Here is a 24980-nt window from a genome sequence, read left to right as displayed (position 1 = left end):
AGTGTTTAGGGAGCAGTGATCACAGCTGGAATCTGACCATCTATTGAAGGGCTTATTAAACAGGTGCACCTGATTAAGGGAGGTACGTGTATTAATAAGCACACTCAACACAAACAGTACAAAGGTTACAACTGTTTATGAGCAAAAAAAAAAAAAGTGAATCACTTATGTAATGCAAATTTATGGGTTAGTGTATTTGTCTTCAGGCAGCAGAAGAGATGAGTAGCCTACTTCTCAAATTTCTTCTGAAAAAAAAAAACCCAAAAACATTTAAAATCTTTTTTTTTACCCCAGTGTACACAAATGTGTTTGTTTTTGTATATTTTGGCTCCTGCTGTTCAGGGTAAATCTGTGCCAGGTACATGCTCTAATATATCGCCTCATGCGAGTGATCCAGCCAAATAATCTTCAAGGTCATGCAGATATTTACTTATTAAAACAGAAAGGAGAACATAAAATGCCACATACACAAACACAAAACGATGTTTGTGGGAAACAATGGAAAACCAGATGCATTTTTTAGGGCTCAGGTGTGTAACATGTTAATTTGAGCATTTTTCTAGGACAGGTGTGTTTGTGGTCTGTCTTTTGGGCTCAGCTGCACATGGGCCCATGATGAAGAAGATCATCTTTCCTGAAGTGTTATTTCAGAGGATGAAGGCGATTCAGAGATGGAATCCCTTCATCCTTTCGCATGCCTGTCTGGCTGCTGCTGAAGGCCAACAAACAGTTGAGGGGTCACAAATACACATCTACCCCCAATTTCACTTGCATGCACACACACTTTCTCTCTTGCTAAGAGCCTAGAACACAATTAGTGTACCAGCTTTCTCTCTCTCTCTCTCTCTCTCTCTCTCTCTCTCTCTCTCTCTGGTCCACCCCTCCCCCACCATCTCCAGCCCTGCAGCTCACTGGCGGAAGATCAACACTCACATACCTCAGTGCTTTGTGTTCCACCAACACGGCTCCAGCGGTGAGCGCACACACATACATCCATGTAACCCTACAATCATAGCATGATCTAAGGGTTCAGATATGAAAGCAGTAAATAAGCAAAGTCCCCAGCAGAGCCACATAACTGTCTACAAACACACTGTGACTGCACACAAACAGCGATTAATGCTGTGTGTGCAACTCAAAGGAGCTCCTTCAGAAAAGAAGGAAGTGACTGAACACTGACACCACAAAAACCCAGAATATGATGAACAGGTGCTGTTTAATGCAGCATTACTATTCGTAAAACACGTAAAATGTTTTGTTCTATCAAATAATTAATTATATTGCAGATATTTTCTAATACATAATGTATGTTTATGTCTGAAAAACAATATGCAGAACCGATTTTAATGTATCTGCAGCAGCAGCATCAATAACATTAAAAATAGGTTAAATAAAAATTGTCATGTTTTCAGATTAAGAATATAAATAATGGGAGTATATCAACTTTGCTTAGCTGTAATAATTTGTTTTAAACTAGCCTAGAGTTTGAAATGAAGGTTTAGTTTTTTTTGTTTTTTTTTCAATAGGATAAAGAGTAAATACAATAGATTAAGTTCACTAGAATAATTTAGGCCTAAACATTTTTAGGAAAGTAAAAAAAAAAAAAATACATTACATTAGTGTAATTGTAAGTTATATTAAAAAAAACAAGCTACAATTGCATTCTCTTAGTCTAATTTTACAAGACTCATTCAATTTCCCAGACTGATCTCATGAAGTAGCGTGTGTATGACACGCCAATTCGTATTTCCATTTTTGGCGTGCTATCAAGATGCATAATCGCCTTTCAGCGTGTTTATGAACGCCGTTGACATAACGTTATATAAAGATATGACTTACCTCAACCCCGTCCCTAAACCTAACCGTCACTGGGGTTAATGGCATTTATGACTGTTCCCTTACCATCCTAGGTAAAAAAAAAGATATGACTTACCTCAACCCCATCCCTAAACTTAACCGTCACTGGGGTTAATGGCATTTATGACTGGAGATTTGACTGCGTGTACAGAAACGCGGAATGACGCGGACGTTAATGGCGTAGACATATGCATACACGCGGATAGCTCAAAATGCGTAGAGATAACACGCCACCTGACTCGAAAGTGGCGTATATGTTTACGCAAAAGTCATGATGTCATGTTGCAATTTCCGTAGGATTGAAGCATTTAAAGGTGACCTATTATGCTAAATTTTATTTTATATTGTTTTTGAACATAATTACAGTCCAAGTACACAACCACACTTTTGTGGTAAAAATCCATCCACTTAATTTGTTATTTTCCCCACAAATGCAGTCCATTTATAAATCTGAAACAGTGTTTTAAAATGAGCCGTTCAGGAATGTACTCCAATGGTATGTCACATTTGGCCCCGCCCACGACTGGCACGAAATCTGCTATAATAGCTTATAGCTCCTCATCTGGCCTAGGCATGACCACATCCAGCCATGTTTATCTCCTCGCCAGAACATTTAATAGCAGCATTCAAGTGAGAAATGTATTTTTGTTGAAGCAACTAAAGTTACTCAGTCAAGAGCAGTGAATGAGTTTCTTGTTTTTTTTGATATTAACAGCAGTTGCAATGTCTTTCTCTGTTGTTTATGTTCACAGACATAACTGACTGTTTATGTGAGCTTTGTGTGTTTTTGACAAAAGAAAGAAAGTTGTTTTGCCATTATTGTGGCGCCGGTGTCACTGAGAGTTTTCCTGTCGGAACCCCCAGCAACCATAGCAACCAATAACGCTACTGCCTTCATCTACCGAGTCCACACAGCCCAGTTCTTCAGACTCATTAACCCACAAGAAGGCTACTAGTCAGGTGCTGTCGGCGGCCGCTTCTTGCTCTCTCTCTCTCTCTCTCCCGGTCAACCTGATGCGGGTTTACCCACCGATCTAACTGCGATATTATTATTTTAGCTTACTTTATTTTCAGGTGAACTGTCTTTACTGCTGACTAGCCTGAATTGTCTACACTGGTTTGTCCAGCCTTTATTGAGCTCTGTTGGTTGAACATGCTGATTTGCCGAATATAAAGTTTTAACTGTTTTTGCAGTTTGTCTATTTATTATTACTGAAGTAATTTTTTTTCTATTCAACTATAGGCCCACTCACATTTTCACTCACATTCACCACTGCGGCAGTTAATGGGTCAAGCAGACACAGTTATCGACCAATGCCAACAATTTCCCAATAGCCACATAATCAGCCTGATTGATACAATGGTCTATCATGATCATTGAGTCCCTGAGTGAATTAAGTTTGGTTTTGAACACTTCAAAAATATATATTTTTTTTTAACAAGAGGATGGTTTAAAATGTCCCTGAACATTTTCCAGAGTGGAGGCTTGCCGTTAATCACTTATACCGTTTGCAAGTTCAGAAACAAGCAAGTGAAACCAAGGATATGACAGCTTTCTGAGCCCACAGGAATTCATACGCACGTGTTGATAAAGGTGCAAACTGCAAAGGCAGTAGGCACTAATCACTAATGCAATCCAAAAAAAAATAAAAAATTTCCTGATGTAATTTATGTGATCAGGGTTGGAGCTAAACTCTGCAGGACAGAGGCCCTCCAGGACTGAATTTAAGGAACCCTGCTCTAATGCCTGGACACAGTCAGAGATTACTTTTTGCAGGAGACACAATGAAAAATTCAGACCAAACCTCTGAGCATAATATGAATCCAAAACACAAACCAGTGTCCAAGGCACACAATTGAGCTATTTTTCCTGGAAGAGAACACACATCATTGTTCCTGTGTTTACACAGAACTATATTAGAGTTATATTTATCACCAAAGGCATTTCCAAACCACTAAATGCAAAAACACTAATGACAGTTGTAGGGTGGTAAATAATGTGCACTTCAAGATAATAAGTGATTAGCATGACCTTAAGTCACGTTGAAACAGAAGTTGTGAGAGATATTTTCTTGTGAGTGTAATAGGTTAATGAAAAAGAAAAAAATGTAAGGCGATTATTTGGATATCCATCGGTTGTTGATTGGATTGTGAGATGTGGCTGTTGCATCTAAAAAAATGAATGTAAGCTTGCAGAGAAGTCCAGCACATGACCAGGCAAAAGTCAAGTTTTCAAGACAACAAATTACGAATACATGGTCTAAAAAATTATATTGCAATAAAAACACATACAGGGATGAAAGGTTCACAATAAGATCTATAACCTGCATTTACAAAACCCTCAAGTACAAAGAAATCACAAAGAGAGCGAGAGAACAATCTTCTCAGCATCCTATTTCTTCAGTCAGTCTGCATGTGCATCACTGTCACTTGGCAGCTTTAAAAACATAAAATCTAATTTGTTGGCTATGTGAAGCTCATCGTGTCTTAAATCTAAACCTCATTAATCTATAATGCTGTGATGTATTGTGAAGTGGAGACAGGGAGAGTTTAATACACGATTTAGATGACAGTCCAAACAGAGCATGATTGCTGAGCTGACTACATGTATTATAAGCCATAATAGTAGCAAATGACCCCAGATAAGTAGGATGATTCCACATATTCTGGAAGAAATGTCTATTTTCCAGTATTTGGTTATGTGCGGCATTGTGTGTGAGAACGTGCAGTGTGAGCTAAACCCCCAGGAAATTGGTACAGGAGCTAGAGCCAGGTAAGAGAACATCTGCTGAAGGGAGATATAATAAAACACACACACACACACACACACAACCACAATCCCCACGTTAATCACCTCTCTGTTGATGGAGGCTATTTGTGTGGACGGATATAGCTAGCAACAGCCCGAGTGCAAATGAGCACATCAGTATGAACGTATGTGGATCTTATCAGATGGATAAAATAATGAATCGAGGAATGATTGTACACGCAAAGTATTTTTTTCTTTGTACTGACATACAGCAGCAACATCCAAAAACACAAGGGTAAAAACGTATGGACTCACACAACTGATCATTCCTGCAGGTATAGGCAACAGGAATATGTACTGCATGCTTTAAAAAACAGCTTAGGTTACATCAACTCTTACCTAATCACTATTATATAAATCAGCACCAGATAAATGCGAATATCATTCTCCTGTGGGAATTATTGCAATTTCTCAACATGACTAAAAAGGAGATTCAGTTACAAACAGTTCTTAAAAAAAAAGAACACATACAGTCCCGGCGGGGACCACCTAACATACTGTATCACTACTGAGTTAATTCATTGGACTCTATGAACAATCGCTTCCCTATTTTGTCTCAGCAAATAGCCAATTCCTTGCCACCGCTACAGGGAATTGTATAAAAACCGAAGTATCCAACAACATAATAAACAAAGCAATGTTGATATGATCCACCTTTACACAAAATGTATTCAAAGTTTCTGGAAATCATTACGAATATAATATACTAAAATGTTGTTTACTATAGACAACAATATAAATATTATTAGAGACGTACCGATGTATTGGCTGCCGATATTTATTGGACGATTTTCAATCAATTTAAAAACCTTGGCACATCAGCTATAACATGATTTATTAATTAACTGCGTGTAGGCACTGAGTTGTATAATGTCCGTGCCGTGGCATACTCCAACATTTTTCTCTGGGTAAAATAATTTTTTTATTATTATTATTATTTGGTAAAAAAAAATTTCACCAAAGTGCGTGCCCGGAAAGCCGCAAATACTGAATTGAGTTCTCATTCACTTCTTCTAAATCACAGAAAATTAAATCAAAAAGCCTGTTTTAGCGAACATTTCAAAAATAAGATGTGTGTGTATTTATATATAAAGTAATATATAGCTGATACACATGTGTTAATATATTACATAAACAAACATGTTAGATGCGATTAATCGATTTGACAGCATTAAATATAATACTATAATTTGTTGTGATCTACAGTTTCCTACTACCACAGTCTTCTGAGAATACCAGTATAAAAGGAAGCTAACGTAGCACTGAGATTTCAGCGGAAATGCATACCATAGGTAGTAGTAGTAAGCATGAAACGGTCTGAATTTTTGCCAAATGCCTCAAAGCACAAAAAAATAAGACTGTAATCTGCATTTTAATCTAAAACTGAGTAAGACTGCAGAAGTACAGAGAAACAGAGCTCTAGAAGGCATGATGAATATCAGTCCAGTAAGCAACAGTGGGCAAATCAACCTCTCTCATCCACCCTATCCACACCTTGGCCAAACCCAAAGTAACAGTATGTGTATAGTTGCTCATTTCTGCCTTTAAATAACTATTAAATATTTTTGCAAGCAAAGTAAAAAAGAGAATCTAATTTTGGTGTATAATTTAATCTCTGCACTTGTAAGTGGACCTGCTAAAGAAAGACACTGACCAAACTGTAAAATGAATAAGTAGAAAGACAGGACAAGAGGACTAAATCCCTTTTTCCCCTAATTGACAAAAAATAAAAAGACCAGATGAAATCTTGAATGAGAATGAATAAAGGAGAGCAGCACAAATCACAAAATCACAGACATTTAAAACAGTGTGAACTTCTTCCAGTGTGCAGAGGTCAAGAAAGCTTTATGAAATATGCACAGCTAAAGTGAGAGAGAAGAACTTAATAGTGCTTTATAATGTTGTGGAATATTAATTTCCAGTTAGGACCCTCTTAAAAAAGATTCAAGACATCACCAGAACATCACAGTCATGCAACACCTGTCATTAACATATTCCATTAAACTTAAAGGGTTAGTTCATGCGACAACAAAATTTGTTCTGTTTGACATAGGCCTATAATTGTCTTTTGTGAAACACAAAAGAATCAGCAAGACAGCTCCAGTCACCATTCACTTTTATTCACTATTCTTTTTCCACACAAAGCAAATGCTAAAGCGAGGCTGTCATTCTGCCTAAAAGCTCATAATTTGTCCCACATGTTTTTTGTTTTTATATTTGGGGTCAAATAACACTTATAGAAATATAATCATACAATGTATTGGAACTTTTTGTTTAAGAAGGCAAAGCTTGTTCTGCCTTAGTTCTTACTGGTTTCGAAGCTTAAGGATGGTTAACTTAAATGTTCACTGGGCATCTATGTAATAATATCTGACAGAAGTTTAATGATCAACTACAATGGTCAGTTGTTATTTCGGTGCTCAAATCTGAGTGACAGTGCTCGTGCACTTCCTCTAACTTGATTGACAGCACGTCAACAGCGCTCGCGCCCAGCACGCGACCCAATGGAGCTTTCTAGCAAATCCACAAGTACATCACATTAACCATAAAAAAAATCCACGCATTCGGTCTACAAGAAGTAAATATTAAAATAGCCAGAGTCTGAGACTGATTTTCAACAGATACTCTTAGCGTGAGTTATTAGGGAGAAAAGTTAGTAATTCCCATGAGAAAAGCGGTGGACAGACAGCTCCCTATATCAACAATAACACGCTGAAAGCTTTCTACAAGAGCTCCACTGCAAAATCATATCTCATGCAACTTTGGCAACGAGAACAGAGGTTAAATGCATAATAACGGCCTCTTGATACAGCAGGTAAGTAGTACGCGTACTTCTGAGGGTACAATAAAATATCCCTACACACTATCCGACTGGAAATTGAGCGAAGCGTTTTACCTTTAGTTCCGCACTCTCCGCCATCTTGTGATTGCTAGCGCAGGCGTGACGCTGTCTGGTCACGTGGTATGCACGCGCTGCTCGTTGCCGGCGTAACCGCTCACATGTTTCTCAACGAGTAGTGCCGCTAAAATGCGTGGAAAACTTCTATCATGTTGGGAGAAATCATGCTACTTAAATGTCATATCGGAGAGTGAAGCCTTTAAAATGCATGCATTCAAATAGATTATATGTATCCAATTGTTTTCAGTCATTACAAAGTATTTCTTTGAATCGGCATTTTGTCTTCTGCTGTATTTTAATGCCCCACAAGTATAAATACATTTCTACAGAGGTGGGTGCACATGCCACCATTGAATTAGTGGATAATCAAATTAAACACACTCTCTGTAATTAAATGGTACCATTGCAGAAGTAGCCTATCACGTGTTTATTAACAATAAACACAGTTTAAATAACTCCCGCAGAAGCTAATTTCATATTCAGATGTATGTTTACCGTCGTCTTTGAGAACGTAATTCAGATCTTCTATGTGAACCATCTTACTTTCATAACTCTGTTTAACAGAATAATTAATTCGAACGCTCCAAATAGAACATGAAGCGGAAAGAACGCTGAATAAACCCCATTGGAAGGTGCATTGTCTGTTTTCACCACTAGATGGAAGTGTTGTATTTCACAACAGTAATAGGCGTGCTCAGTTAGCGCTGTGGGTAAACTGCTCTTGCAGTGTGCAGCTCTATGAATATTAGGCTACTGAACACATTTTAATTTGCAGGCTAAACATATTTCTTGGAAATTGTTAACATGTATTGTTTGAAAAGGACCAGTAGGCATAACATATTTAAAATTTGCTGCTCAATATTGACTTGGTAGCCATTGCCTATGCAGGCTGTCAGGCAAATGTTTTCAGGCATGTATTTTAGGTGGCCAATAGGCCTACAGCTTCTGTTTTTTCAATTTGTGTCATAAAATATTTTTTATTTAATTTGTGACAGTTTAAAACTATAACAAATGTGAAGGAAATAGCTTGAAATCACGAGTCAATACTTGCGGCTTTGATTTAACTTTTTATTGAAGAATGAGGCAAGAGATCATTTTATTTTTGACAAAAAAAGAAAGAAAAGAAACACCCCAGAGGTCGTATCACATTTAGTTTGAGCACTGTGATGTGGAATAACAGCTTTTGCTGTATTCTCAATTGTTTATGGGAAATATGGAATAAGTGCTTGTTCAAACTTGTGTTTGTTGTATACATAAATATGACATAACAGCTGATTTTGAATAATTTTTGGGTTAAATCATTTTGGATATTGGTCTGACTCTGAAATGTAGCTTATTTAAAGTGCTTAATATTGATGATACATAATTAATTTGGGATAGCACATCAATGAATACATTTAGAGAAAAACAATTACATGTTAAAAACACATAAATAATGAGAATAATCAATTCCAGTTTATGAAATTTCACATTATACAGTTCATTGCACATTGCCACATATTATGGATTGTATTGTTTTAAAAAAATCAACCTATTTACACAAGTAACAGTATAATTTTTTGAACAGTTATTGTAATCCTCTGGTTTGTTTTACTCCGTTTTCCTAATAGAGTAATAGAGACTTTCATCCACAGTAGAACGTTCAAATGCCACTTGCCATGGATGGATTGTGATTCAGCAGTCCTCAGTGTTCAGTGTGCATAAGGTGAACTTCTCAAACAGAGTGTACATGGAGAATTCCTTTAGGGGAGGTTTACAGATGTCACTGGGATCCTGGGATGCAGCTTTAAGTTAAGGTGGTAAGAGGGGCGGCTTAAAGGTGCAGGTCCCTGTGCAGTGGCGTGGAGTGAGCATTTTGCAGGAGAAATGGTGAAGAGCGTCGTGAGCTTCTAGGGAAAAGTTTGATTGAGTTCAAAGAATCACAGCAGCTTAGTCATGCAACAATGACATGCACTGTATGTCTAATATGAAGATTAGAAAGCTGTCACACTCCTCTAAAATCATTTATTACACTTAATCAAACACATGTTTTAATGCGTTTTAAATACTTTGAGTAATTCTTTTAAAAAGTAGCACTTGCATATTTATTTTGTAGAACAATGTGAAAAATCTTTTTCATTCCACTTTAATGGATGATATGTATTTGTAGGCTATATTTCTTAATTACCTTTAAGCTTCTGCTGAATTGCATAACGAGCCTTTCTCTCCTGATCCAACTCGTTGCACAATGTGTCTAAATAAAATAAAAAGAAAAATGAATAAATCATTTGAGGTGGTTCACAAACGTTAATTGATTTAGATTACCTGTGACCTAATATTTTCTTTAAAATTCAGTCATTCTGAAAATATGCAAGTGTTACTTTTTCTAAACTGACCCTTTTTTTTTTGTCAATAGTGCAAAATGTATTACCTCGTACAATCTGCAGCTGCTGGACCATCTCTTCTCGATAAGACAGTTCCCTCTTCATTTGATCCTGAAAATTATCTGTTAGAGTCAACACGTGTTAAGTTATAAATTGAAGAAATCATGTAGGCTAGCAAATAGAATCATGTTGTGAATATACTATCCACTTCTTAATTACCTTTCAAACTTTGAAATTCCCGTTCCAGTTTTTTTCTCAACTCCACTTGCTCCAAGAGCTGCTTTTGGAGCTCCTCTGTGGAAACCGACAGAAATCACATAATTGATCATACCACTGTGACTTTTAATCACCACATATCTCAATAGCTTTATACAGTCTTTTTCAGAAATGGATTTTTATCATGTCTTTTCACTCTCTGTTTGGTTTTCTTGTCTAATAGCGCTATTTAGGTTACTAAGGCTAAACACACGGTCCCCGTGTTCTCAAGCATGACATTGCAAAATAATTAGGACAGTTGCCTGAGGGGTGTGTGGAAAACGAGCCTGGCAATGTGGATCGTCTGCAGTTCAAGGACAATTCTCAGTAATACATAACGATTACACTCATTTTTAAATGCATAATGTGTGCATAAAAGGGGTAAACATATTTGCCTTAAAAATAGACAATGCCTTGTCGAATCTGTGTTTAAATTATTAATCATAAAAATATATTGGCATCCAGTATTTGTAATTGGTCAGGTTATTTTGTAACACCTTAGTTTAGAAAACAATGCAATAACGAAGCTCGAAATTGTCTAGAACGTCTAAATGCAAACTCTCTTGTACCTTTCGCCATGTTTTCGATGTCTTTCTCGAAATTAAATCGGTTATCAGTTCTTCTCAATGCAGCATCGCCTGCTATGACATAAGAAATATGTTGTTATTACAAAGATGTAGGCTAATAATGTAGTTAAACAAAACAAAACAAAAAAAACATTAAAAAAAACGGACGATAGCCTACAATATTTTTAGATCTGCTACTCACTTGGGTTATCTTTGCTAACGCTAATTTGGTCCGAAGAGGATTTTTGTGATTCACATTCGTCGTCAGTTGAAATGTGTGAATCTAAAATGAAATGGTTTTGTCAGCAGGTCACTCATGAGTGCATAATTCAATAGCCTATATTTTTTTCTCTTTAAATTGATCAAAATAAAAGCTGTTAAAACGATATAGAATATATAAAACTAATGAATTCTAGCCTACATTTAAATCTCAGTTCATTAAATTGCCTCACCATTTGTTTCCGGCACGGCGCGTGGAAGTTTAGAGGCCAAACATGGCAGTGTGATTTGAAGAGATGCTCCCTCCTTTTCATTTGAGTACACCTGCAAAAATTATCCAAACATAAAAAATAAATACAAGCCCAATTATGCATCATTTTCTTTCTTTTTTTTTTTTTTTTTTTTCAGCCATGCGTCAGACAACAGACTGCGTTTAATAGTAGGCCTAGCTACTCTTATAATGATCTACAAATAGGCTATTTGGCAACATCAAGGCAAATTACTCGTATTACAAGGTAAATTTGGTCAGATGGACAGACAAAGAGAATCATTTGTGAAGTAACCACAGGGGAACCCTTAGACAAATGCACTAATAGCCCGCGGGCGACAACAGAAATGACCATTAATTCTAAACATTTAATTTACTATAATTACGCACCGCTGTGTTCTTTTATTTAGATCGTTCTACACTAATACACAGAATTCAAACGAGCTGTATCCATAACAACACAAATTACAAAGTGCTTACAAATAGAAAAAAATGTAGTCCACATAGGCTCATAATTAGGCGTCATCATCACTCGCTATTAGAGCCAAAAGACTTCTATATCAGGCCATTCGGAGCAATTACTTATTTTATTCAGCCAGCCAATTTGTTGATTCAAAAGCATTTTACGCTAAGCAATTGATGTTTTAATAGTGGATAGATTTAGATGGTTTCAAAACCATTGAATATTATAGTTCATGTGACTCACATCGTAAGCAATGGCATCATTCTTCTTTGCCACCTGCTTGTTCTGTTTGTGTTCAGGGGAGCCCGCATCACTGAAATCGTCCGGCTGCGGCGTTTGACTGTTTTCTCCCACGGGACTTTGCCGATCATCCACAGAAAGTTGTATAGATTCCTCATCGTCGGGAATTCTGTGCGTCTCCACATCCACATCTGGTTCTTCCCCGCTATCCACACACGGAGAGGCTGATCTGTAGCTGGAGCTCTCACTAACAAAGTCTGGCGACAAATGGCCAGGATGAGCTCCGCTGTACGCGTCCCTGTTTCCGTAGAGCTTGGCTATGCTTTCTGCATCTTTAACGACTGGTCTGAACGCAGAAATATAGCTCAACTTTCTGGGGGTGCTGGGCTGACCCTCACTTGACCTGGCCTCGTCCCCAGATTTGTCCTCGTCGTTCCTTAGGGACTGCGAGCTGGAGCAGCGCTCGCTGTCGAACAGACTGTCTCTTGGTGTGTTTCCTCCCCGCTCGCTTTCTGACATTTCAGCTTCGGTTTGCCGGGCACTCATGAGCTCCGTGTGCGGTTTTAGTTGTGGTTGATAAGTTGAGAGCGGCAGGCTACCCGTGGTGGGCCAAAACATGGGAAAAGATGGATAGATACCGTCCTTCGCACCTGGCCAGAACACACCAGGTACATTAGTCTTGTTCTGCTCACCAACTCCATCATCCTTCTTTTGACACAGTCCAAATGCTGGGAAGCCATACGGATGGGGGAAGATGGGTGGCGGGATCTTCTGGAGCATGCCGAAACTCTTACTAGGCACAGGAATGACCGGGTAGTTACGCACGCTGTTGGTTAAACCGAGGTTACCACCACGGTTGTCGTCGCAGCGCAAAGTTTTGTGAGGAATGTCAGGGGAAGCGGTCTGCGTGATGTTACCAGAGGCCTGAGGTTTGAGCGGGGAGGACATTATTTCTGATCCACTCCCTGGCATTGCCCGTTTCCGGCTCCCGCCGTTAAACATGGCCTTGACGTCCTCCCACGCGTGACAAATGTCATCAGACAAGCTTTTGTCGGTGAGTTTTAGATGGCGTCTCCACGAATTAAAATTGGCCGCGTCCGGCTGTGTGTATTTAGACTCAGGTGTGCGGTGCGAGTGAAATATAAATTTGTTGGGTGAAAAATACATATTACAATAGGTGCACTTGATGCATTTTGCCCTGGAGCTGTTGTACCTCGCAGGTATGAAGCTTCCTCGGCTGCCCCAGGCGCACTCGTGTGAAACATCGAATGCAAAATTCTCGGGTAATTTGGGAGGGTTGTGGGCCCCGAGGAAGGATTTGCAGAGGCGCTCGGCCTCCCGTTTGGTGATCATGCCACAGCGGCGCGAGGAGATGGGCATGGCCCCCGCGCGCCTCAGGATCTCCAGCTGCACCGGTGTGCACTGCACACACGTAATTCCAAGCGCCACGCGTCTGTTGTGGATTTCGTTGTAGCTGTAATTCTTCAGTAAAGTGTTGGAAATCTGCGCCAGACACAGTCTTTCCTGGCCGTCGATGACCAAAGAGACGATGGGCACTCCGTACAGCGCAGCCTCACTCACTTGGTTAGGCTTCAGCGAGCTGCTGCCAGAATAAGGCTGCAGTTCTTGCTTCGAGTTAGGGGAAGAGCAAGCATCTCGTCCCGTGGAAAGCTGGCCGGGTATCGACTCCATTCCTGGAAGTCTGTGAAGAACGAGTCATAAACGTAAAAAAAAATAGGCTACACTCCAATTCAAGAACCGTAGTTGTATTTTCATGCAACTTTTGAGAGATTATCAATCAATGTTTGCTTTGTGTAGCCTAAGCGTTATCCTAATATAAACGCGTTATTTGTTATAATTATTATCTTTAAATTGTATCATCATATATGCCTGCAACATTATTTCAATAAAAAGGCTAGCCTAAATAAAAATAAAACGGCAGTATTGGCTTTTTTGTTTGTTTAAAATGTATCTTTTCCAATTAATAAGTTGTATTATTATTATTATTATTACAGAATTGCCCTTTCAAGATAATAGCCTCAGTGTTATTTAAAAATTAGGCCACCGTTTTTTTTAACAACAATTGTTTTAGAATTGTGTTACAGACAGTAGGCTACAGTAATTTTTAGTTCGCACTTTTATTTTTTAACAGCTTTATCGTTACTAATACATATCTAAAATGAATAGACTACTTGTCTTTTTAGGTTAACAATATTGACAACTCCAACACTATCTTTAAAAGCTCGCACTCTCTGACCTGAGAGCCTGCATCATTGCTTAATGTATCCAAATCGGCTCAGAAGCCGGAGCGATTACTTAAAGGCCTCTTACGGCGCTAATACGCAAAGGGGCAGAAGGGGAGAATCTTTTAGCTACTCCAATAAGCTTAGCAACAAGGAAAAGAAGCTGTAAGCCGCTTTCTGTGTAATTACACAGCCTGTGTTGTTCGACTTTGATCTGTTAATAAAAGTTTATCATTCATAATTAAACCATTGCGAAAGGAGCCGTTATATTTCAGTCCTACAGATATTTTCGTTTTTCTCCGTAATGTTTAAATGTTTACGTATAAATATTCTTTAGATTTGAATCGCCTGATTTAGGTGCTATAAATTCTCTTTCGTAATCAAGGATCAGCATATTTTAAAACATTACAGGCTAATCTTACTTCCGAGTCCTAATCATTTCGTTAAATTAACACGCTTATTATTGTCAAAATAATTTATGGTCTACATTTAAGGAAATACAAGACTGATTATAATTTTGAACAACTTATTATAAAACATAAATATAAATAAGAAACCTACCTTTTTATGAGGAAATTGAGTCAAATCAGCGAGTGTGTTTGCGTCAAATTAACAGGCCTAAAACAAATAGGACAAATCGTCCGCCTGTAGTGCGTGATGACAACTGAGAGGCTGGATAGAGTCTACCCTCTCAAGTCAAAACAGCTTTAGAGTTTCCATCCCACTCAGCTCTCGTGCGTGGTGACGGCGTCGGGAGCGCGAGCCGAGTGACCACATGGCAGACCCGGAGCTCGTGCCTCTTCTTAATAGGTTGTGCGCGATCTACTTCAAGAGAGGGGACGCCAAAAAAGAATAAGAAGGCACACCCACTGAGATCAAATCCGATTCATTCTGGTATTAACCGTTTGCTTCCACTACTCGAAAACAAAGATCACTGCCAAATTATTGTTGAGCTGATAGATAGATAGATAGATAGATAGATAGATAGATAGATAGATAGATAGATAGATAGATAGATAGATAGATAGATAGATAGATAGATAGATAGATAGATAGATAGATAGATAGATAGATAGATAGACAGACAGACAGACAGACAGACAGACAGACAGACAGACAGACAGACAGACAGACAGACAGATAGATAGATAGATAGATAGATAGATAGATAGATAGATAGATAGATAAGAAAAATAGATAGAAATATGCCACCAAAAGCGCTATGTAGCGGTTTGTGCATAGTCGATTAAGCAGGAATAAAGACGGAATGATGGGAGAAGAATAATGAAAAACGGAAAATTATGATGCTTAGGCCTATATCCCCCGCCGCCCACCCCACCCCATCCCATCCACTTGTCATGTAGGCCTACACCTGCGTCTTTTTCTCGACACTAATAGGCCTAAGTTTCCCATGAATTTTAAAACTTAATAATGTTCATGTTTGAGTGACACTTCTAAAACCAAACAATAAATCATTATGAATTTGCATTGAACATTTCCTCTAGGCAACATGTCCACAGGCCATGCAGTATAGCCTTGGCTATAAACTGCTACTAGAAGCTCGCGGTCATCGCATTTTACGTCACATGTCTCCCGGTGAATGAATGATGCACATTTGTTAAACACACCAGCCAGTGAGAGCGGCTAGTGTGTACAAACAGTGATATATCAGAGCAATGGACTGAGGTAAGTGGTGCAACCTTATATGGCCGTATTAACTATTTAAAACCTGATCAATGCCCTACAGTTAACCCCACTATGTCTTGACGTAAAGATATCAATATCGAACCGGGCAAAGTCGCGCTGTCTACTTTGGAATACGACACTGGAAAAGTGTTATTCTCTCAGAAATGTTTTGCCGATGTGTTCAGGACAGGTATCATCATCACTCAGTCAGTCGTTTCAGTTCGTGTCTTTCACTAAACGGTTTGCAAAGAGACACTGGATTAAAAAAACAAAGCAGAACAAATCCACTATAGTCTGTTTTGAAATATAGTATTTACCAATTATTTTGTTGGCTAAGATATTACCAAGTTATTTTAATTAGCCTATAATTTCCAGCCACGGTCCATTTTTGTCTACATGTCTTGCAAAAAAGGAGCTTTGATTGAAGGGTAGGCTAATTAATTATATAAAATGTTAACAATTAACCGAATCAATTGGTTAATCATGTCAAAAATTTCCTTTGAGGATTGCTTCAACTCAGCTTAAGTGTTTTTGCATGAACGGAATATGCAGTAGACTATAGCCTAAATGTTGCTATTTGACAAATAAATAGATGTTCATTCTATTTATCTGTCAGTTTATTTATTGTTTTTATTCGAGCAATAAATAAACGAAAATAAATGTCGAAGGTAGTATCATCAGACAGAGTTGAAACGGGAAAGTTTAAAAATCTGTCAAGCGACGCTCGGTATGTCCTGTGACCAAGAGGCCACGGCTTAACCTAATTCAATATTAATAGGAAGGGAAACTTTAACCAGATCTGCTTTGCCGTGTCGTCTTTCACAACCAAGAAGCTTCGTTCTGGCCCAACAATAATTACAATTTTATTCTGTAATTATTCCTTTCTTGTGAATTATTTAGTGGTCAGACTCAATGCAGCATAGCGTTTATGGAGGGCTCACATGTCCTAAGATCCTCCCACAACACCCGTCTTTAAACAAGCAATTCTGCCATCATTTAATCAGACCTTAGAAGAATATATCCCGTTAAAAATGTGTAACTCGCTCACGTTAACATAGCCTACCTCCTCACAATATTGAAATCTCTCAAACAAAAAAGCATTTACATTAATATAAAGGTTGCATATTGCCTATTGCGAAGTCCAATTCATTTTAGCATCGACCAGGATACTGTATTAAACTTGATGTGCTTAGTAACCTCTTTGACATGCTATTAAATAATCAATGATTGTTTTTACATAACGGTTGGATCAATACGATAAATATTGTGTTTCAGGACGACATATGCCATTATTGGCTCATTAATATACGCGCTAGGCTATTATATTACACGGGCACGAGTAAACTAATTAAAGAAACTTTATAGGCCAGTATCTTAGAAAGAATTGGAGGGTGGAAAACGCCTTTATTAAATATCGCCCAGCACATGATTTTGCACTGCCTACTTTATGCATAACATTAGGATTAAATACGTTGTAAAAAAAAAAGATAATTAGGCCTAGTTGTAGGCTACCGCACATGAAGTTTTGCTAATGTGGTGGGAGGAAACAATTCAATGAAATTAGATCCAGTCCAACATTAGAATTTACCATTATTACCGAAGTATAGCCTAAACTAGGCTATCTTTATTTTTCAATCTGTCAGTGTGGTGAAAAATGGTTGGACAACTAAAGTGTTTGTAATAGAATAGACAAGAAAGGATGGGTAGTGACTAGGCTATTATTGGAGTGAGTCTGGCACAAGCAGTTATTTTTAAAGGAATGTCTTTTAATAGGATAGTTTGAACTGATGCCCTCTGGTTGCCGTTTCAGAGAACTAAAGGCAATGACCATGAGAACAGGCAACTAATTTCCACAGCGATTACGTCTAGGTTGAATTTTAAAAACTACTTTTAGCTAAACATGCGGAATAAAAGTGTAGGCCTATATATAAATTACGCAGTAACTTTTTTCTGGTGGAACCAAATGTATAATTTTACTTTACCAAGAAGCTGGTTCTGTTCAAGCTCTTTTAGAAAAATAAGAGATCTTGTCCTGGAGGTCATTGCAAAGATTGACACGTAAATCAAAAGCAGACTAATTCAGCAAGAGAGGTTTAATAAACGCATCAGCTGAAAAGCAGTGTTCTACAGTCACCGTTATATCTGCGCAGTATAAAAGCACGACCCCAATAAATTCCACTTTAGCGCGAGATCAATCAGCTTCTCTCATATTGATCTCTGTCGCCTTGACACCCTCGAGTCGCCTGCCGCAACCTTTTTGTTTCGAGTGAAAATAGCGTTTCGATTACTGTTTTTATTAGGAAAGGATTGCTACAAGAGGTTCACCATGGCCCGAAAATTAAGTGGTGACATTTTAATTACTAGACATTGATAAAGGAATCTTGGTAATGGCTGTGAACAGGTCTTTCGGTGCTCGTCCGGCCCCCGCGCAAATTAAACTGGACTGAGGAGAAAAGGTCGCATTAGAGCATCAGTATATATGGGCCCCAACAGCTGAAGGAGGAGGAATACTGAGGGTCTTTATAGGTGCTGGGGGTCCATATACCGCTGCTCTATGGCAGTCCAGCTTGATTGGACTGCGGTTTGACCCTAAAATGCATCTGTGGGACAAAATGATTCCGAATTGTTTCGCTTTATTTTTCATTAACAAAGACTAGCCTAATCTTCCTCACGTAGTCTATACGCATATAAACTCGTTGTAAAAGTTTTTTTTTTTTTTTGCAAAATATTAGTATTTTCAACAAAAAAAAAAATCAGTTTTAAGTTATTTATATATTTTACGGTAGTTTCAGTGGGAAATATCAGTTTACAGTTTCAAAAATTCATTTTGCCATTATTTGTAATAATCCAGTGAGATTTTTGTATGCACAAGGAGTCTGACAACAGCCCATCTGTTCCACATAGAGATTTGATCTCACCATTGAGTCCATCTGGGATTACATGAAGAAAAAACAGATGGACTAAATCCAGAAGAACTATAACTTGAATAAACCTACAGTACCTCCAGTTTAAAACCATTTTTTTCTTTTTTTGGTGAAAATACTAACCTGCCTAAGACGTTTGTACTGTACACAGTACTGATATAGATATATTTCTTCTCTCTCTAACATCATTCTGTCTGGATACTTATTATGCTTTCTGTATTGATCACCATAATGTTACATCCGACGCACAGTGTTATTGTAAACATTAAGGTTAAGACTGTGTAAGTGAACACTAGCACTGATCCGGTTCAATATGCACTCATGTGGAGAGGAGAGTGAGTCCGACCTCCTATCAGATTCCTGTCCTCCTTATTGTAGTCATCCTGTATGGACCCCAACACTCTGAAAACACTGGACCAAAACTGCATCGCATGACCACTGATGAATTATGTGTAATAAAATACCATCCTTTCAAACACAGTGTAAACTATTTAATGCTAATAATCTGAGGAATATACAGATGAGTATGTTCAAATGTCTTTGAAGATAGAAACGGGTTTAGAATACTATATACTAAATTATTCATCTTATAAATAACTCAAACAGGCTTTCAGAATACAGCCACGTGTAATTACATTTAATCAAACATTTCATGGTTAAATCCATACAGTCTTGCATTGCGGAGTTTTATTCTGAGAAAAACTTGCCTTGGATGTTATTGTTTCAGACATGATTGATACCTCAAATGGTCTGGAGAGTTTCTTTAAAAATCATATAAATCTAAAAAAACACACTCTAAATAAATGGTTCTTAAAAAGTTCTTTACACATAGTAACAGTTCTATTTAAAACCAGAAACCTTGCTGAAATGTTATTATTGTCTTCATTCCCACCTTTTTTTTTTTCAAATCTGTAACTGTCAAAGCTTCTTCATTGCTGATTTTTTGGAGCTCAGCTAACTACACATACCGTCAACGTACTCTCAACAGGTAAAGGATTTCTTTCTTAAAATGTCTAAAAATTACTTAAAAAATTGTACCTATCATTTCCTAACAATCATGTCTTTTTCTCTTTTTAGTTTAACTGAACATGTAAGTGTGAGCAGCTCTTCAGTTAAGGATATCTTCTCTTCTCCACAAAGTAGGCCCTAACTTATGATCCATATTGGTTTTTTTTAAATTATGATCTTATGCCTAAACACACCAGCTACAAAAAAACAAACAAACATGGAAAAGGACACATAGTCAATTTTTGCTAATTTTGGCCTTCATGTACATAATTGTTTTTACAGAGACACAATGTAACTTACCATACCCTCATCATCTGCAGACAGAAACTGCCACTCAAAATACACACATAATGAAGGACATAAAGACATTATAGGGGATTGTGAAGATTTTGGAACTTGGTCTTCATAACATCTCGTGTTCAATATCGATTGTTATTTTCAATGTATTCAGCAAACAACTGTTATAAGATCATTGCCATTTTTGCTACAATCTGCCATGTCAATAAAAAATAAAAGTACCCAATTGACACAACATGCTGTATATATATATATATATATATATAATTTTAACGTAAAACCTAAATAGAGGCAACAAGATATAAGATCAGGCAGTTAGGGGACTAAAAAACAATATGAATAATTAATTATATACACACACACACACACACACACACACGCACACACACACGTATATATACATATATACACACACATATAATATATACATAATAGGAATATTAATCATAGATAAGATGCTAATATTAATGACAATAAATATTGTTGAAAAAGTTTATTTCTTCTACCTTTAAGATCCTATAGGACTTTTAAAAAAGGGTTCTGCTATTGTTACAAGCTGAGAAGAACCCTAATTTGGTACTGTGTAGAACCATTTTTCTTAAAGGAATAGTTCACTTATAAAAAAAACTTTTGCTGACAATTGACTCACCCCCATGTCATCCAAGATGTCCACGTCTTTCTTTCTTCAGTTGAAAAGAAATTAAGGTTTTTGATGAAAACATTCCAGGATTTTTCTCCATATAATGGACTTCAATGGGAACCAAATGGTTCAAGGTCCAAAAGACAGTTTCAGTGCAGCTTCAAAGGGCTTTAAAAGATTACAGATTCATCGTCTGGAATCGTTAAAAGCCCTTTGAACAGTTGCAGTTTGCACTGAAAGTGTCTTTTGGACCTTGAACCATTTGGTTCCCATTGAAGTCCATTTTATGTAGAAAAATCCTGAAATGTTTTCATCAAAAACCTTAATTTCTTTTTGACTGAAGAAAGAATGACATGATTCAATAATCATCAAAAGTTTTTTTTAAAGTGAACTACTCCTTTAAGAGTGTATGGAAACATGAAATGCAGATAAATGAAACATTGAGATCTGAAAAGTTTTATTTAGAAAAATCAACTTTATGTGCAAACCTCACCTCAACAGTATTAGGTAGTCATATGGTTTTCTTCTTCATAGATTTTGTTATTGGTCAATTGTCTTTTTAATCATTAATATTTTTTAAAAAAAATCGTAATTAATTTTAGCTAGTTCTACATATTAAGAAAAAAAGGAGATACAAATAATATAACTTACAATACAGTTTTTAAAAAAATCTACAATATATAATGCATTTGGCTTTGGTATGTGACAACTACATTTTCAGAACTATACATATTCACCATTATATAGAAAAACTCTCTTCTTCCACTGTGTTAAGTCATATCCTCTAAATATTCTGAATATTTTCACAACAGACACAGGCACTGATGAACCACAATATTCAAATAAGAAAATATATTTTGACCTTGCAATAAAAAAAAAAACAAAAAAAACCCCAACAACTTTAAAGTAATACTGATGAGACACTAAAATGGCTATAAAATATCAGAAACGAAGGCAGTTGTTATGGCTTGGTGTGACTAATGCAAAGAGGTTGTGGATTTGCTTTGATAAAATCCTCAGACAAGTGAAGTCAGTTAATTCAGATGCATAACGCTGTAATGGGAGTGCTTAGTACAAGAGAAAAGTGAATTCGGTTTCAAAGGGGTGCGATGGGATTTTAAATAAAGTCACTATTCCATTCTTGCAACAGTGGATCTTGCTGTGCTAATATGAATGGATTTTCAACTGAAGTTAATTTTTACTTTCTAAATGTCTAGACTCATCCGATTTGCTGCATAAGTTTGAAATTAAGAATAGTGTACCGTTCAAAAGTTGGGGGTTGGCAAGATATTTAAAACTGTTAATGAAAGAAGTCTCTAATGCTCACCAATGCAGCATTTATTTGATCAAAATACAGTAAAAACAGTAATATTGTGAAATATTCAATTTGAATGCATTTTAAAATGTAATTTAATCCTGTGACCTCAAAGCTGAAATTTCAACATCATTACTCCAGTCTTCAGTGTCCACAATCCTCCAGAAATCAGTCCAATATGATGATTTTAAAATTTAAATCTTTCTTAACTTAGTCTTTATAAGTCTATATAGTACCGACCCCAAACTTTCAAACGGTAGCGTACATAGAGTAAAAAGTATATAGAACAAACTTAAAGGGATAGTTCACCCAAAAATGAAAATTCTGTCAGTATTTACTCACCCTCATGTTGTTCCAAACCTCTATGTGTTTATTTGTTCTGCTGAACACAAAGGAAGATATTTGGAAGAATGTTTTAATCAAACAGATCTCATTCCCCATTAACTTTCCTACTATGGTAGTCAATGGGGACTGAGATCTGTTTGATTAAAACATTCTTCCAAATATCTTACTTTGTGTTCAGCAGAACAAATAAACACATAGAGGTTTGGAACGACATGAGGGTGAGTAAATACTGACAGAATTTTCATTTTTGGGTGAACTAACCCTTTAAAAATGGGATTGCATTAATCAATGCAATCAATTCCCATGAACCACTTATGAAACTGCTGGCATCTAACATAGCATTGCAGTTGGCTTCTGCTGGACTATCTAAAAGCTCATCTGCACAAGCTGCCACCCACTGCGTTCCACCGTAACAAGGCATCATATTTTTCTAGCTTCAATAGGGTATCGCCACAAGTGGCAGGCCATTTGTGAAACTCAACAAAGGGGCTTTTAAAACAACAGCAGCATGACTTGCACTGCAGCGATGCTTGACACACCCCCATATATTTGAAAACTGTAATGTTTCACTGATCTCGAGATGATTTATGACATGCCCACAATGTTTTGGCAAAACCAGATTGTGGCTTTAAGTACAGACAGAGACACCATTTTTTACTCGATTCGAGTGGAGCGAGCAACAGCCCCCCGCAAGGATCTTAAGTGAAAACATTTACTTTGGAATCTGCAGTAAAAAGTGAAAAGAAACCCACTGCAGAAGAACAAAGTTAAAGATTTGCATCAATGCAAACCAATACGTACGGTTATAATCCTCATGTGCAGGACAAATAATCTGCATTAGACTCGAAGCAGTTGTCTCACCGTGCATCATTAAAATCACGCATGGGAGGAAGAGCTGCAAGTTCAGCTGCTGCTTTTCTGGGTTCAGTGGAAGAATAAAGTAAGGAAATGTGAACACCATCTCCCATAGTTCCATCCTGTGCCACTGTTGTTCACATGAGTATCTGTGCCTGCTGGGCTTTGCGGTCCTCTAGGCTGCGGCACACCCACATGGACACGACCTCGGTGTTGCCGTCATTATATTGCACGATAAAGGGGTGATCCTGAAAAATAGAATAAGGCAGATAAATAAATGATTTTTAGCTTTCAATGTGATTCCTTCAATGATACATACCAGCAAAATAAATTAGTAATGAAGAGTGAACAACAAATGTTGTTCAAATAGCTGATATATACAAAATGACAAATAAAAACGAGAAGGACTGACTCAATATGGCTGTCAATCGTGTGCATGCCAAGGTGATGCCTACTGGTTTTCAACAGAGATGAACAGATTGAGCAGCGTAAATGAGCACATCAGCCCTAATTTCTCTGGCACAAAGCCTCTTAAGTACTCGGTATTAAGTAGTTCTTCAATAGTGATTCAAAAGCAAAATCATTAGGAAGCCCTAATGAGGAGACATACATGGAGGGGGAAACAAAGCTAAATTGAACTGAAGCTGAAAAATCAGATAGATCCTAAAAAACAAGCAACAACTGTTTCTTAATCTGATGTTCATTTGATGCACACTACACTTTTGATGATCTTCTCATACCCTTTCATCAGCCTCTCTCATTCTTTCCTTCTTTCTCTCTCAACGAGGACAACGCTATACCATCAATCGTTCTGTCCTCTTAATGGTGAGCTCTGCCTGTGCCACAGTGAGGTTAATCACTCTCAGTGCTGGAGTGTTGGAGAGGGCAGTCCTACCAGCCACCCATCTCATCAATCACACAGCCTGGGCAGCCCAACGCTCGGTGCCAGATCCACAACCAGCTCTTGCCTCTGCTCGGGTGACGACCTGCTTTCTGACCTGACAGAAGAGGCCAGGGAGAATGGAGAGAATTCATGTAATAACTTTTCAGCGATGGGCTAGTTTGAACTCGGAAATTACGTCTATTAAAACACACTTTTTATATGCTTTCACAACTTCAAATTGTCCACTAATAGACAGCAGAAAATCACTGCAGTGTCATACCATTAATATGGTTTAATGGAACGAACATTTTAAATAAAATTCCCAACTCGGGCTGTTTTCAATCAAAGCTTGCATTTATGTGCCCTAAATATACAAACTTTGATACGTTTTGCATAATTTGATTACAGCTTAAAGGAGCGGTTCACTTTAGAAATAAAACTTTTGCTGATAATTTACTCACCCCTATGTCATCCAAGATGTCCATGTCTTCTTTCTTCAGTCGAAAAGAAATTAAGGTTTTTGATGAAAACATTTCAGGATTTTCTCCATATAATGGACTTCAGTGGGGTCCAAATGGTTCAAGGTCCAAAAGACAGTTTCAGAGCAGCTTTAAACGACACCAGACGATGAATAAGGGTCTTATCTATAGCGAAACGATCGGTCATTAAAAAAATATATAAAAAGTTTAAGTTTTATAAGCACAAATGCTTGCCTTGCTCTGTTCTGTGATGCGCGTTCGTGACTCTCCTGTTCGAACCCGTTCATCAAAATGAACAAATCTTTTTTCGAGTCATGACTCAAAGGGTCCTAGATAAGTCCCTTACTCATCGTCTGGTGTCGTTTA

The 24980-nt window shown here is 37.5% G+C and overlaps 3 protein-coding genes across 13 annotated transcripts in view; all 3 read right to left on the bottom strand.

The window, feature by feature from the left end:
* pias1a (protein inhibitor of activated STAT, 1a) overlaps positions 1-7612 on the bottom strand; it is a 44490-nt gene extending 36878 nt beyond the window's left edge. The window contains exon 1 of the mRNA XM_089129532.1: positions 7563-7612. Coding sequence (XP_088985658.1) covers positions 7563-7586 — 24 coding nt within the window. The 5' untranslated portion in view covers positions 7587-7612. The remainder of the gene's footprint in view (positions 1-7562) is intronic.
* A 1013-nt stretch (positions 7613-8625) lies between these two features.
* skor1a (SKI family transcriptional corepressor 1a) lies at positions 8626-23365 on the bottom strand. 10 transcript variants are annotated; one of them, XM_089129529.1, is made up of 9 exons: positions 23259-23365; positions 11943-13641; positions 11202-11292; positions 10952-11032; positions 10753-10821; positions 10148-10222; positions 9976-10050; positions 9733-9798; positions 8626-9454 (listed from the first exon to the last, which is right to left on the bottom strand). In XM_089129529.1, exons 1-9 carry the CDS (start codon positions 23363-23365, stop codon positions 9357-9359), a joined length of 2361 nt encoding a protein of 786 aa, XP_088985655.1. In that variant the 3' UTR covers positions 8626-9356. The 10 variants fall into 10 exon arrangements, with proteins under 10 accessions (XP_088985655.1, XP_039544422.2, XP_039544420.2 ...); XM_039688488.2 differs by lacking the exon at positions 23259-23365 and adding an exon at positions 14744-15055; XM_039688486.2 differs by lacking the exon at positions 23259-23365 and adding an exon at positions 14744-15054 and having other exon boundaries at positions 10753-10824.
* Positions 23250-24980, bottom strand: part of map2k5 (mitogen-activated protein kinase kinase 5) — a 68143-nt gene continuing 66412 nt past the window's right edge. For both annotated transcript variants that reach the window (XM_089129531.1, XM_089129530.1), the window contains exon 22: positions 23250-23500. In XM_089129531.1, coding sequence (XP_088985657.1) covers positions 23390-23500 — 111 coding nt within the window. In that variant the 3' untranslated portion in view covers positions 23250-23389. The remainder of the gene's footprint in view (positions 23501-24980) is intronic.

The sequence above is a fragment of the Pimephales promelas genome, chromosome 1 (genome assembly GCF_988280905.1).
Source record: "Pimephales promelas chromosome 1, fPimPro1.hap1.1, whole genome shotgun sequence".
Lineage (NCBI taxonomy): Eukaryota > Metazoa > Chordata > Actinopteri > Cypriniformes > Leuciscidae > Pimephales > Pimephales promelas.
Note: the sequence above shows the minus strand (reverse complement) of the source record. Positions and strands in the feature narration are given on the sequence as shown.